At 57.6% G+C, this 13865-nt stretch overlaps 2 protein-coding genes across 4 annotated transcripts in view; both read right to left on the bottom strand.

The window, feature by feature from the left end:
- SLC8A2 (solute carrier family 8 member A2) overlaps positions 1 to 4494 on the bottom strand; it is a 28458-nt gene extending 23964 nt beyond the window's left edge. Inside the window, exon 1 of the mRNA XM_059152665.1 lies at positions 4313 to 4494. The gene's annotated coding sequence lies outside the window, so the exon portion shown is untranslated. The remainder of the gene's footprint in view (positions 1 to 4312) is intronic.
- Positions 4495 to 6597: 2103 nt separating this feature from the next.
- On the bottom strand, positions 6598 to 13865 carry KPTN (kaptin, actin binding protein). Of its 3 annotated transcripts, none has more exons than XM_059152894.1 (12): positions 13572 to 13865; positions 13158 to 13240; positions 12964 to 13048; positions 12816 to 12870; positions 11369 to 11444; positions 11170 to 11243; positions 10709 to 10818; positions 10556 to 10633; positions 9811 to 9886; positions 8967 to 9102; positions 8701 to 8883; positions 6598 to 7022 (listed from the first exon to the last, which is right to left on the bottom strand). In XM_059152894.1, exons 1-12 carry the CDS (start codon positions 13792 to 13794, stop codon positions 6894 to 6896), a joined length of 1308 nt encoding a protein of 435 aa, XP_059008877.1. In that variant the 5' UTR covers positions 13795 to 13865; the 3' UTR covers positions 6598 to 6893. The 3 variants fall into 3 exon arrangements, with proteins under 3 accessions (XP_059008877.1, XP_059008878.1, XP_059008880.1); XM_059152895.1 differs by having other exon boundaries at positions 12964 to 13061; positions 13572 to 13711; XM_059152897.1 differs by lacking the exon at positions 13572 to 13865 and adding an exon at positions 13464 to 13568 and having other exon boundaries at positions 12964 to 13061.

Here is a 13865-nt window from a genome sequence, read left to right as displayed (position 1 = left end):
ACGCTGCTGGCAGAGTGTACATTGGTCTCTCTACTTTGGGGAACTACAGCTGAATATGCCGTGTCCTAGGACTCAGCTGTTCCCACTCTCAGGTACATACGCACCCAGGAGCCCTAGGTCATGTGTCTGCCAAAAGACACATCCGAGAATGTCTTAACAGCTCCCGTCTTGAAACAACCCAGATGCCTCTCAGCAGTAAATGGAGAAGCCCAGCACGGAGCCCTCACACCGAGGAATGTTATAGGGAAAGGGAACAGGCTGTTGGCCTGCCCAGCCACACAGACGAATCCCACAGACAAGGGAGGAATGAAGCCAGGCCCCAGAGAACACAGAGTGAATAATTTAGTGGGTGAGGCGAGGGGCTGGAGGCCCTCAATTCATGAGGTAAGTCTCATGGTTTCTGAGTTGGCCCCCAGAGGGCTCCTGTTCAGGGTCTGGGACATCTGTCTGTCTGTCTGAGAGGGGCTGGGGAGGGGCTGCTAGAGGGTCTTGCACTCACTTCGTTCCTGCAACGATGGCAGGTGTCTCTCTCCAGGAGCCCCCAGGTCTCTGTGAGGTGCCCGGGTCTCCAGCAGCTGTGACATAAGGCCCTGTGTTGGACTTTTGGTCTCCTTTGTGGGTTGTGGGGTCTCTACGGTTTCAGTACTTCTCCTCCAGCCTCCGATCCTGGCTCTGAGTGGCTATCTCTGTGTCTTGCCTCAGTTCCCTTTAAAAATGCAAACTAGGGGGCACCTGGGATGGCTCAGTTTGTTGGGCATCTGCCTTTGGCTCAGGTCATGGTCTTAGGGTCCTGGGTTCGAGCCCCATGTGGGGCTCTGAGCTCAGTAGGGTCTGCTTTTCCCTCTCCCTCTGCTCTTCTCCCCAGCTCATGCTCTCGCTCTCTCAAATAAATAAATGAAATCTTTAAAAAAAAAAATGTAAGTCAGTTCACCTCTTCCCTCTGCTCAGAACCCTCCATGGCTCCCAACTCAGTCTCAGCTAGAGTACCACAGCCCTCGTCCTGCCTCATGAGGTCTTGCAGGATCTGCCCCACTTGTTCCCTCTCTGGCTTCGTCTCCCCCTGTCCCCCTTGCTTGCTTGGCCCCTGCCACCTCGAGGCTCCTTACATACTAGACAAGTTCTTGCCTCCAGGCCTTTGCACCTGCTATTTCCCCTTCCTGGGATGCTCTTCCCCACATATTCACTCTCTCCTCTCCGGTTCTCCACCCAGACATCACCTTCCTGAGCTCTCGATTAAAAATGACACCACCCCACTTCAGGGTGTCCCTAGCTGGTTCTTCAGTGGAGAGGGTCAAGGCTCAGAGGTCAAAAGCTCATTCAGTGCCCCCGGCACCAACTCAACTCCCTCTCTAAGAGTGGCCTGAACTCCCAGTTCCTCTGCCCACTCTTGCATTGCCTTGGTAACCCAGTAGCCTATTAAAAAAAGGTGGGGAGGACTGAGAGAAGAAAGACGGTCGGTCATCTGAGCCTACAACTTCCTGATCCTGTCTTGGCCAGTGCCTCCAGGTACCGGATATCATGTCTGAAAGTTCTTCTCTGAGTCTAACCCATAGCCTGCCCCCAAAACACGCCCACGTACTCACGGGCAGGGAGCTGGCTCCTGGGGGAGGGAGGCAGAATGTTGGCAGAACTTCCCTGAGGAGTGTGTGTGTGTGTGTGTGTGTGTGTGTGTGGGCGGGGCGAGGGGGATTCTTAAAGGGCCACCACATAATTAGCCCCTCAACAAGGCCCCTAATGATACATCCAATTAGCGGCCCCCTAATTAGCAACAACTTAGGCATAATTACAAACCCACCAGGATCCAAAGCAAAGACTCACTCTCTTCTCCCTCCCTTTTCCCTGGTTTTCAGGAGTGAGGAAGGCCACCTGGGAGTCAGGAATTCATCTCGAGCATCAACTCCCTCTATCATGGGAGGGCCCTGGAAAGTGCCCCCTCAAGTCCAACCACCCGTCCCTGCTGGTGAGGTCCTCCAGGGAGACCAGAGTCTGGCAAAGGGTGTCCTCATGCCTGCCCTCCTTGCTCAGGGGCTGGGCAAAGAAGCCTGCCTCAATCCCTTTTCCGGTAAAACCTGGTTTTCTCTCACTGAGGCCTTAGGGGAGGAGGGGCCAGACAGAGAAACCGTGAGATAAATATTTGTGAAATGAAGAACCAAGAGCTCTGAGTCCTGTTGCCGGGGGACAGCTGGGCTTCCTCTGCTAGACGCACCCGCCTCTGCCTCTCTCCGTCCATCCACCAGCAGCCCTGAAACCTAATCTGAGTTTAGAACCCAGGGGCAAAAGGATCAGGTTGAGGCCAGGGTAGGAGGGCCGATAGTGGCATCTCTCCCTTTCTCCCCACCCTCGTGGGCAGGCAGCCAGCTGGGTCAGTGGCGAGTACCCCAGGTCTGCCTCACATGCCTCTCGGGGGTCTTGGAGACCTTCTGCCTAGAGCGGGACTGTAGGCATAAGTGGGGGAAAGCCTAGTTTGGCTTGGCAGGTGGGACCTCCTCCCTCCCTCCTCTCCCTTACCTTGGCAAGGGAGGTGGCTGTTCCTGGTTGTGGTCTGGTGGGAGCAAGTGTTGCCCGCCACCCCTCGGAGGGATTTCGAGGTGGGGACACAGGCTTCTAAACACACCCACTTATTGCTCCGGTGGTGAGCCAGGCTCTCCCAGCACCACACCACATCCCGGCCTGGGATGGGGGGGGGCACACACATAGTCACAGTGTTCAGGGCCATGACACCCTGATAGGTAAACTGAGGCCCAGAGCGAGGAAAAAGCTTGGCCAGGTGAAGCAGCTTCAAATCAGGGGCAGGAGCAGGGGAGGATGGAAACGCAAGGCATGGAACTCCTAGGCTGGTGATCTTCCAAACCCAGCTGGGCCCCACGTGGATACTTGAGGACCTCACCCCATCCCAGCCAGGGCTACAGGGTAGGCTCTCCCCTTTCCCATGGTCACGAACTCTCACCCAGCTTCTCTAGGGTCCACTTTCCCCAGGAAAGAAGATGTACTGGCCAGGGACCTCCAGACTCAGAGGGGCCCTCTTGGAGCCCCCAGGGAATGGTGGAGTAGCTTTGGAGAGCCACCCCCCACTGAGAGGTCTGAGGCTGGCATGCCAGGAGAGGGATGGAAGTAAGGCTGCACAAAGGACTGGCCTGACCCACGCCGGTGCCTAGTGCTGTGCCTGGAGTACGCAAGGTGCTCAGTAATCGCCCAAGGAACAGATGAATGAAGCAAGCAATGGACAAAGGGTGAGAGACATAGCAGTCAGACTGTAGGAAGGACAGGTCTAGTCTCTACGAGGGGGAATGGGAGGGCAAGATGGGAGGACTGCTGCAGTCTCCGCCACAAAGAGTAGAGGGTAGACTGCAAGAAGGACTGGCCTCCGGATGCCAGATACAAGGCAGGGGAGAGGAGAGGAGCTCTGTTCTCATGGAAGGGACAGGGTACAAACCAGCCAGAAGGATGGGCGGGAGCTCGGCTGAAGAAGGGAGAGGACTTTGGGGGACTCCGCACCTTCTGGGGGAGCCCACTCTCCGGGAGGGGGAGTCTTCTTCCTCCAGGTCTCCCCCTTGCCAGAGGCGGGGACAAAGGTGTGTGGGAGGAGAGTTAACCAGCTACCAGGGAAGACAGAGACAGAGAAACAGAGACCTCATACCTACAGACGGAGAGGGAGAGAAGGAGGGAGAGGGGCAGGGGAGAGAGAGGGAGACACCCACAGAGACAGAAGAGATAGACACAGGAGAGGAGAGACGGGAGAGAGAGAGACAGGGACACAACACACACAGATGGTGAAAGAGGAAGGCAGAAAGAAACCAGGGACTCAGAGACAGAACCCCGAAAAGACACAGAACAGACCCCGGCACAGAAGGAACCAGAGGGACAGAGGCGAGAGTGAGGGACTGAAAGACAGGGACACAGGCAAAGGGACTCAGAGAGGCGGCCAGACTCTGCAGGACAGGACCCCCAAGAGATGTGGAAAGACAGACGAGACCCAGATGCAGGAAGGCGGAGGTAGAGGGAGAGAAGGGGAAGGGGGACTGCCCCAGATGGTGCCTCAGTGCCCCCTCAGTGCCAGGAGGCACCCCCTCCCCAGCCGGCCATGCTCCCTAGAACACAGGAGGAGCTGAGGATGTTGGCTGCTGGTGGCGCCCCCAACCCACGGAAGGAACCTGGTATCCCCACCCGGGATATGCAGCACCCCCCCAACCTCCATAAACGAGCTCAGGGAAAAGCCGCTCCTGGCTCCTGAAATGTCCCCCTCTACCAGCCTGCCCAGGCAACACCATCCTGCTCCCCACACTGCCCCTCCTCCCCAACGAAGGTCTCTTACCTGCAGCTGTAGCCTGGAGCAGGTCCCCCTAGCACTGGGCTGGCAGTGGTGGGCGACTCCGCCCGACAGAGAGAGAGAGAGAGAGAGAGAGAGAGAGAGAGAGAGAAGCTGGAGACTGAGAGGGAGAGCCAGGGAGGAGGGGAGGGAGAGGGGATAGAGGGAGGAGAGGAAGAGGGGGGAGGAACAGGGGGGGAGTCGGGAGAGAGGGAGGAGGAGGGACGGGGGAGAGTGCCGGGAGGGAGGAGGAGGAGCCACAGACCGAGGGGAGGAGGAGGAGGCGGGGAGAGGGGAGGCTGCTGGGGCGGGGGAGGCTAGGGGAGGGGCCTGGAGAGAGGAGGCTGGGGGGAGCCTGAGCTTCCCATCCCACCCTTCAGGTTCAGCACCACAGACCGGGGACAGCGGCGGAGGGTGCTCGGTGTGTGCGTGTTGGGAGGGGTTGGGGGTCATTCAGAGGCATCCCTCCTCCTCCCCAACACACACAGACTCTGATCCATACAAGGGCCAGAGAGGCACGAACAGCTACAAATAGTTACAGGCTCACAGAACCAGGGGGAGGGCAAGAATGTTTAACCAGAGTCAGATCCAAATTCACATGCTCTGCCTCCAGACAGAACCTCGCCCAGCGGGCCCGAAACAACCACAAAGGTACCCATTAATAATAGTAACAACAGTTGCCATTCATACCCCCTTTACCTCGTGCCAGGTGGTGTTAAACACTTTTTTTTTTTGGTAAGTGACTGACAGGTGTTGACACAACTAGTCCTCCAAACAACCCCATGAGGTAACATTATTAGCCTCATTTTACAGATGGGGAAATCGAGGCACAGAGTGGCCACGCGGAGCTTTGGGCTCCACACCCTTAACCACTCCACGGCACATGTGGTCCCACATGCGGGAGCAAGTGACGAGTGGTCAGCGAATAGCCAACAGCCGGGCGAGGGGCCGAGTCCTGAAAACACACAATCCTGAGCCCTGAAGGGGACACACGCTTCATATTCACACCATCACTGACTAAACTCACCAAAATCCCACGCCAGAGTCCCACTCCCACCCAGGACGGGAGGGGATGCGGCTGAGGCCCGTGGCAGGAGAGAGGAGACCCCGCCCCCGCCACTGTGCCCAACACGGGTCCAGGCTGGACAGCCTTGGGCGGGCTGCCAGCAAGAGGGAGGCGGTTCAGCTCCCTGCAATTTCCCACGCTTGGGTCCAGGGTTCTGGGAGCTGACAAGGGCGGCCAAGGATTGGTGGGCTCCTGCCTCCCTAAAAACCCACCAGGTGGCTTGGTGTTTATGGTCTGTGTGCGTGGTCAGACCATGGGGTGGACTTCCTTGGTAGGAGGTAGACAGATGGCCAGGATGCCTGGGGGATCTGCCCCCCTCTGCCCAGGGAAGCAGGAGTCCCACCCAAACCCTGTCCCAGGGAAGAAAAAGCCCACCCTCTCCACCAGCCTGGATCCCGCTCAGGAATTTCTTCCCCAACATACCCCCCCCCCCCCAACACAGAAGCTATTCCTGGCCTGTGGGGGAGGGCGAGAGTTCTCCTGATTCCTGCCCTCCACTGGTCCTGCAAATACAAGCAGCTGCTTCCTTCTCCCTTGCCATAGACAGGGCCACAGGAGGGAGCAACTTCTAAAGCCCTCCCAGCCTTGGGCCAGGGAAATCAGCCCTGTCTCAGACTTCCTGGTCCCTGGATCCCCTGGGCTTTCCAGTCTTTTCCAGTCCAACCAGGTCTAATCCTGGGCCTTTCAGCATGGCCCACCAGGGGTCTTTCCCTCCTGGGTTCCATCTAAGCATGTCTCAACTGGGATCTAAACTCAGTTGCTTTCTGCTGGGGTCTGACTTGGGCCCTTGGCACAAAGTCTAACCATAGTAATTTGTTGGGGGTCCAACCTCAGCATTATTCATGGTCGTGGTGGTGGGGGTCTAGCCTCAAATCCTTTGCTGCAATCTGACCACAGTTTCCCACAACAGCCCTTCCCACCCATATCCTTCCTCTGAGGCTTAATTTCTGTACTTCCCCCAGGGGGTCTAATCTCAGTCCTTTTCCGCTTCTGTAACCTTCCACCTTGGTTTCATTTCAGCCTTTATGGCAGGTCCTCATTTCCGTCCTCTGAGGTCTACACTAGGATCTCACCACAGTCCCGGTTCTAGGTTGAACCTCGGATTTTTCTCTCCCCATGTGTCCCTCTCTCCTATTCTTCTGGGCGAATCCAGCACCCAACAACGAGCCTGGCCCACGGCAGTTGTCAAACACTTGCCAGAACAAAAGAATGAAGACAACTGAAGTCCACTTCCTCTGGACATATAAATAATCACAGGTTGACCAAGTCTCCATGGGGGTGATCAGGGGGGTGAGACTGTCCCATTTTTCAAACGGGGACACTGAGGTACAGAGACAGGAGTGCGTCAGCCAGGCCTGCAGTGCACAAGGGGGCAGAGTCAGAGCACTGACTCCCAGTTCCACCATCCTGGGGGGCCTGGGGAGACCCTCCCTTCCTTCAGGAGGCTTCGCCACTGTGAACGGTTAGAGGCAATTACTCCAGTGACTGCCCCTGGGCCTGGGACGGGCAGTGGGTGGGAGCTCAGGAGGCCGAGGTCTCAGTGGGCCCCGGACCCGCCCTGTCCCCAGGCCTCTGCGACTGATGTCTCTTCTGCTGCACTTCATGCCGAAGCCGGGTCAGAACCAGTTCTGATGCCTGGACCAGGCTGTGCTGTGGGGAACGAGAGGGGGCCGGTGCTGAGAAAGATCAGGAAGGGCGCAGGTTAGACCACACGGGAGCTCGGCGGCGGGAGGTCGGAGTGGACCAGCGTGTGGGGTGGGAACAGGTCTCTGTGATGGGGTGAAGGTTAGACCCGGGAGGACGGCCTTTGGTGAATTTCCAGTGGGAAGGACAGAGCCTCGGCCGAAATGTGCGGGTGTGAGGTTTGAACTCAGAAGGGACAGGGAAGGACCGAAACACGGGAGAGACACACATTGTACGGTAGTGAGGCTGAGGTTAGCCCATAGTGGGGGAGACAAAGGTGAGACCTTGATGACAAAGGACAGGCTAATAAGGGGCAGGAGGAAACCAGCAAAGTGAAAAAGGGAAGAATGTGGCACCACATGAGGGACAAAATGAGACCCTGGTTGGAGGGTCTCAGGCTAGACCCTAATAGAAGGGACAGAAGAGATTACAGTGACATGCCTTGAATGAGGCAGAGGGTTGAGGGGATGGTTTGGCCACAGAAAAGGGAAGTCCTCTGTCCCACGGTTGGACCCCAGCCTCTTCTACTGGGATCTATCCTATGTCCTTTCAGTTCAGGCTCTAACCTCAGACCCCTCCACTGGGGTCCATCCTTTCTCCTTTCTGCTGAGGTCTAGCCTCGACCATTCCATTGAGGTACAGAATGTAGGAAAAGACCCAGGCAAAGCCTGCAGAGGAGCCAGTACCCTTGACCTCTGAGAGAAAGCAGCCAGGCTAGACCACAGAGACAGGGCCTTGGAGGTGGACCAGAGGCAAGGAGAAGGCAAACAACACACCAGGAAACAAGGTAGAGTACAGCCTGAGAGGTGGCGGGAGGCCACAGGGGAAAGGTGAGAGGTCAGACTGGATGAGCTGCAGTGGGGGTTAGGGTTAGACCCTGGACCACTGGAGCGGTTGGGTACTAGACCCCAGCGGGGGTTATGGCAGTTGGGCTGCTATGTGGTGGGAGTGAGGGGGTCTAGGTACTGCAGAAGGCCGGACGACAGACCCCATGGTTCAAGGGCTGGCTCACTACAGGACGTTCAGGGATTAGGCCAAAGCGGGAAGGTTCAAGATTAGTTAGATGCCAGGGGAAAAGCAGAGACTGGTTGCGGGAGGGCTGGAGACTGGACTACAGGGACAGTAACTCCCTGCCTGCCGTGGAGGGCAGAGGTTAGACCCCAGAGGAAGGACTGAGGTTAGGTCACAGGGAAGGGGGTAGGAGTTGCAGGGAGGGAAAAAGGAGAGAGTCAGACAAAAGGCATGGAGCCAAGGACTGAAGGTAGGGAGACTGAGGGTGGCTGGGGGCGGACAGCTGCCCGGGCGGGTTCCCTCTGGCAAGACAGTCCCCTCCCGATTGGCTGCCCCGTCGGCCCTGTCTCTTGGGACTTGTCCTTGGCCAACAGGAACTGCCTCCTGGAAACAGTTACTCCTTCCTCCGGGGGGGTGGGGGCGGCCCACGGTCCCCCCGCTGAAGGTGGGCTCAGGCTTGCCGAGCTCCTGTGCGGTCAGGCCCCTGAATGCATCTCCTCGTGGGGCTCCTCCCCGACCCCTTCCGTGTTTCTGGGGGAGCGCACCCTTGACACAGCAGGGGTGCACCGATCCCCCCACTCCCACCCCGAGGTCGGGCTCAGCGAGGGGAACCCAAGGTGGGGAGCCCAGCTACCTGCAGGATGTGCACGCCCTTCAGGGAGACCACGGCGAGCTCCTGCAGCCCATCCCCAGTCAGGTCCACGTGCGCCATGGCCAGCAGCGGGCTGGAGAAGCCCCGTTGCCACAGCAGGCGAAATCCGTGCTCGGCCTGGGGCAGCCCGCACTCCGAGCCGAAGTACTTGTAACAGAGCAGCTCCTGCAGGGGATGGGGGGTGAGGGTCACACGGGGATGTGCGGCAGTGGGAGGGGACATGCGGTGGTCCCATCCCTCAGCCCCACCTGCCCGTAGGTGGCCACCAGGACTTCAGGCCTCCCGTCCAGATCCACGTCGGTGACCAAGCCACAGAGGACGCTGTCAAACTGGTCACTGCCGGGCAGGAGAAGCTGGTCCTCGAGGCCCCGGCTCAGCAGGTCCCTGAGGGTCCCCGGATGCGGCAGGGAGACCAAAGTCACACCACAGTGCCTGCCCCCTCTAGGCGGCAGGCCCGGGCTGGGGGCCCACAGTGCTTCCCCTTCCCGGCTCTTGGCCATGCTGTTCCTCCCAACACCCAGACCCCCTCGTCTCCAGCCTGGCCATCTGCATATCCACCAAAGGGAACCCAGATCATTTCCTCAGACTGTTCACTGTTGCCCAGAAGGGACACCCACCCACACTGCCCCCTAGAGGCGGAGCCGTCTCACCCCTGCACAGAGGACCCTGTTGCCCTTTCTGGCAACACCCTTGCCTCCAGTCTGGACACGCACAAGGCCTCTGGGAAGCTGGCGTGGGGGGCTCGGACCCCACCTGGACACCTGTGCTGCCCACCAGGGGAGCCACGGCTGGCTGGCTCTGGCTCCTGAGAGCAGACTGGGACATTTTCAGAAATGTTGCCAGCTGACTTGAAACCCACCATGGTGGGAAGAGGTACGCCCCCAAAACTGGCCACCCTCTGAATCAAGGCTTTCTTACGCACCGAGTTGGCTCATAAGCTCTTGCCCACACACTTGTCTGGGGGTAGTGGGCATCTCCGTTCTCATCCCAAGGCCGCAATGCAGCCCCGACCAGTTCCAGACCCAAACACTGACGCTCCCCTCCCGGGGGGCACAACCGCCTTGACCCGCCCCACCTGGAACAAGCCCTCACCTATATACCACTGCCGGCTCCAACATGCTGGCCACGAGCACGCTGTACTCTTCCCGCTCTGTGGGGTCCTTGGTCTCTGGAGAAGGGACACGGATGGGGGGCACTGAGGGGACAGTCTTCAGGCTCCTCACATCCCCCTCACCCCCGTGTGAGGGCAGAGACCCGAAGCTGTGCTAGGGAAGGATGCATCGAGGTCAGATCATGAGAGGTGGAGGGAGGGGAGACGCCAGGAAGAGGAGCAGGTGTGAGGCCAGAGCAGGAGGGAGAGAAGTGAAGACCAACCCAGAGGGTAGACGGCGGCCTGCCAATGTCAGGCGAAGGGAGCTGCCAGGGAAGGGCCCAGCAAGAGGAATGGAGCAACAGGTGTGGGTAAAGGGGAGCCTGGGGAGGAGGAGGAGGGCAGCGTGGAGTCCCCAGGATTGGGGCTGGGAGAAGAGCTCAGGCTTAGATTGCAGCAAGAGACAGATGAAGAGGCTGGCAGGGTGGGGAGGTGTAGGAACAGAGGAAGTCTGCAGGTTGTGGGTTAGACCACCAAGGGAAAGGCAGAAGTTCAACACCAGGTTAGGTCTCGATTAGACCATGGGGTGGTAAGTCACTGAAGTACAGTAGGAGAGCACGAAGGGGAGGGAGTGGGCCCGGGAGGGATGGGGGACGTGCCAAGGGATCGGACACTTTGTTCCCAAAGGGCATGAATCTGGGTGTGGGGGGCCTGTGGAGTTGCCCCCCCACCAGGCCCAAAGCTCACCCCTGGGGGCCGAGAGGCTGAACACGATGACCCGGGAGATGGGGCCGTCCTGCAGGATCGTCCATGTCTGCAGGACCTCTGTGGGGGAAGGGGGGATTCAGGGCCCTGTCCCCAGCCCCTAGCCCCCTGCCCCGCCCCCATCCCAGCCGTCACCTTGGCTTTGCTGGTCCACGTGGGCAACTCGGACATAACCGCTCTGACAGCCAAGGGCGGAGAGTCGCCGGGATGTGCCAGGGAGGTTGTGGACGTCAAGCCAGAGGACGCTGGTGGGTGGGCGGGCAGACCGTATGGCTGGAGGGCATCACTGGGTCCTGGCCCCATGTTCTGCCCCTCAAGGAGCATCCACCCCCTTCCTGTAGCCCTGGGACCCCGCTGGGGAGTCTGATTTCTCTGAGGTTACCCCTACCACCTGCTTTCTCAGATCTCCCTGAGTCTGTTTTGTGTTTTTTCTGTGGACACCACCGTTGACCAGCTTCTCCTAAGTGGCCTGAGTTTGCTGAATTCCCCTCTCCTGCCCAATTTCTCTGAGGTCATCTCTATCCCCGCTACCCCTGATTTCTCTGAGGCTCCCTGCTCCCATCCCCATGGGCCTCGCTTTCCAGGGGCTCTCTTACCTACTGGTCAGGTTCGTGAGCTCTGGGAAGAGGTTTTCCACGGGCTGTTCTTCAAACTGATGCAGCCCCTCGTTCTGGGGGAACCAAGACCAACCCCCACCCAACCCCCGACCTGGGAGTCAGTGGCCGGCCTCACACCCAGCACCAGCCCGTGGCAGCCTGGGCAGGGCCCTGCCCACCGTGCCTCCCTCTGCCTCACCTCCTTGTACAGATGAATGGCTGGGTCATTCCCACTCAGGAGAAACACTGTCTCGAGCTGATTCCCGACCTGGACCCTGAAAGCAGAGAAATCTAGAGCCCCAGTGTGGTAGAACTTTCTGAATCGCGGAAACCTTCTGTTTCTAGAGCCCTCATCTGCTAGAACCCTCATTCTGGCTGTGGATTCAGGCACGGAACATGGGGCTCTTATATTCTAGAATACCAGAACCTCTTTAATCTAGAACTCCAGTGTTGCAGCAGTTCTGTTTTCCATCTCCTTTGAAATACTCGAATTTCTAGAAACTGCCACCATAAAAGAGCAGAACATCCAAATCCTAGAATCCAGAATATCAGCTTCTAGAATTCTCACCTGCTAGACCAGAGGCTGGCAAACTATGACCTACAGACCAAATCCAACTTTCCCCCTATTGCTATAAATAAAGTTTTATTGAAACACAGTTACACCAATTATTTACAAAGTATCAATTTCTTGCTACAGTGGCACAGCTGAGTAGTTATAAGAGAGAGGATCTAGGGGCACCTGGGTTGCTCAGTGGGTTAAGCCTCTGCCTTCAGCTCAGATCATGATCTCAGGGTCATCTCCTGGGATCAAGCCCTGCGTCCGGCTCTCTGCTTAGCGGGGAGCCCATTCCCCCTCTCTCTCTGCCTGCCTCTCTGCCTACTTGTGATCTCTCTCTTTATTAAGAGAGAGAGAGGATCTAGCCCTTAACAGAAAAACTTGGCTACTCACTGTGCTAGACCACTGGTGTTCTAAAATGGAACTCAGAGCTCAAGTGGAATTTTCACACTTTGGGATTCTAGAAACCTCACAATCTAGATGGTCTGTATTCTTGAAATATGAGAATATAAAATAGGAGAATGACTTTATCACTAAAGAATCTCAGAATTACCAAACTGCAGAATTTTAAAATCATGGGATCTCAGAACTTGTGACTCTAGAAATCTCAGTATCTCTGGATCTTGCAGGATCCAAATCTAGCACATTGGAACCCAAGATTCTAGATGTCCAGAACACAGGTGCTCAATCAGCTCTCAGATTAGCTAGCTCGGGGCTGAGGCTGGTCCACAGCCACTTTAAAAGCACAATATTCGGGGCGCCTGGGTGGCTCAGTGGGTTAAAGCCTCTGCCTTCAGCTCAGGGTCCTGGGATCAAGCCCTGCATCAGGCTCTCTGCTCAGTGGGGAGCCTGCTTCCCCTTCTCTCTCTCTCTGCCTACTTGTGATCTCTGTCTGTCAAATAAATAAATAAAATATTTTAAAAAAAGCACAATGTTCTAAAAAAACTGGAGTGTGACTGTCTACAGGCAGGTTTGCCTTGTTGGCAGGAGCCTCCACTGTGTGCACACACGCGTGCGTGCATGCGCTCACACACACACACACACACTCTCTCTCTCTCTCTCTGTTGTATGACACCTGCAGCTTACGTACTCTGCATGGCACAGCTGGAAAGGAGTGAACTGGAGCTCCAGGTTCAGGCAGCTCTCTGTAAGGGGAGCACACGCAGATGGGGACCCGGCACCTGACAGGTGCCCCCTCCCATCTTCCCCTACCCTCCTTCCCTCGAGGCCACACTTACGTGCAATGGAGTCAAGGTTGTACTCAGAGCCAGGCTCGTAGTCGCAGTAAATGTTAAGGAAGGGGCTGCCCTTGTCCCCTGAATCCTGAAGTAGGAAACTGGCCTCAGGGGAGAGCAGGGGCAGTGAGAGGGATTTGGGTCAGGCGTACAGGGACTGTAAGGAGGGAATGGGTAGATGGAGGGGGCCTGGATACCTTGATGAACGTGATTCCCACCACCAGGCCCCGCTTTGGGGGTGACTTGTTGAAGGTGTCAATGGAGACAATCTCTGCATCCACTGGGAGGGGACAAAGTGCACGTCAGGCAGAACCCTATATATGCAATCATGGTGACCCCTGATCTCTAGGACTCACTAATCTCTGACCATGGCAATTACCATCATCTCCTGGTCCCTGTGAATCCTGATCACAGCCCTGGTACGAGGGATCCTAACCTCCGGGTCTCAGGAATCCTGAACCCTAACCATTGACAAGATGCCTCCCGATTATCAGCCTTGATACCTTTCAGTCACACTGATCCCATTTTCTCACCGCGGTGACCCAGCTCAGAGCCTCAGAAACCTTCTCAACACCAAGTTCGAGGCCCCCCAACCCCATGGCGCCACGCACCGGGAATGTAGTTGAACTGCAGCTCCTTGGCCACGGGCCGGATTTTCTGTCGGAGGTCTTGGTAGCGGAAGCCCAGTACCTTGCCTTTAAGGGTAGCGGTCAGCAGCTCCCCGCGCCCGCCCGCACCGCCCGCCAGCCCGTACACATTGCTCTGCGACGAGAAACGCGTGAAGCTATCCTCGCGCAGCGGGCACGGCCCTGCGGCCACGGCCGCCTCCCCCATCACGCCCCTCAACCACTCACCCCCCGACAGCGCCCGGCGCCGCCGCCCACCCTCCCCATCTACCCACCGCT

The sequence above is a fragment of the Mustela lutreola genome, chromosome 16 (genome assembly GCF_030435805.1).
Source record: "Mustela lutreola isolate mMusLut2 chromosome 16, mMusLut2.pri, whole genome shotgun sequence".
Taxonomy (NCBI): domain Eukaryota; kingdom Metazoa; phylum Chordata; class Mammalia; order Carnivora; family Mustelidae; genus Mustela; species Mustela lutreola.
Note: the sequence above shows the minus strand (reverse complement) of the source record. Positions and strands in the feature narration are given on the sequence as shown.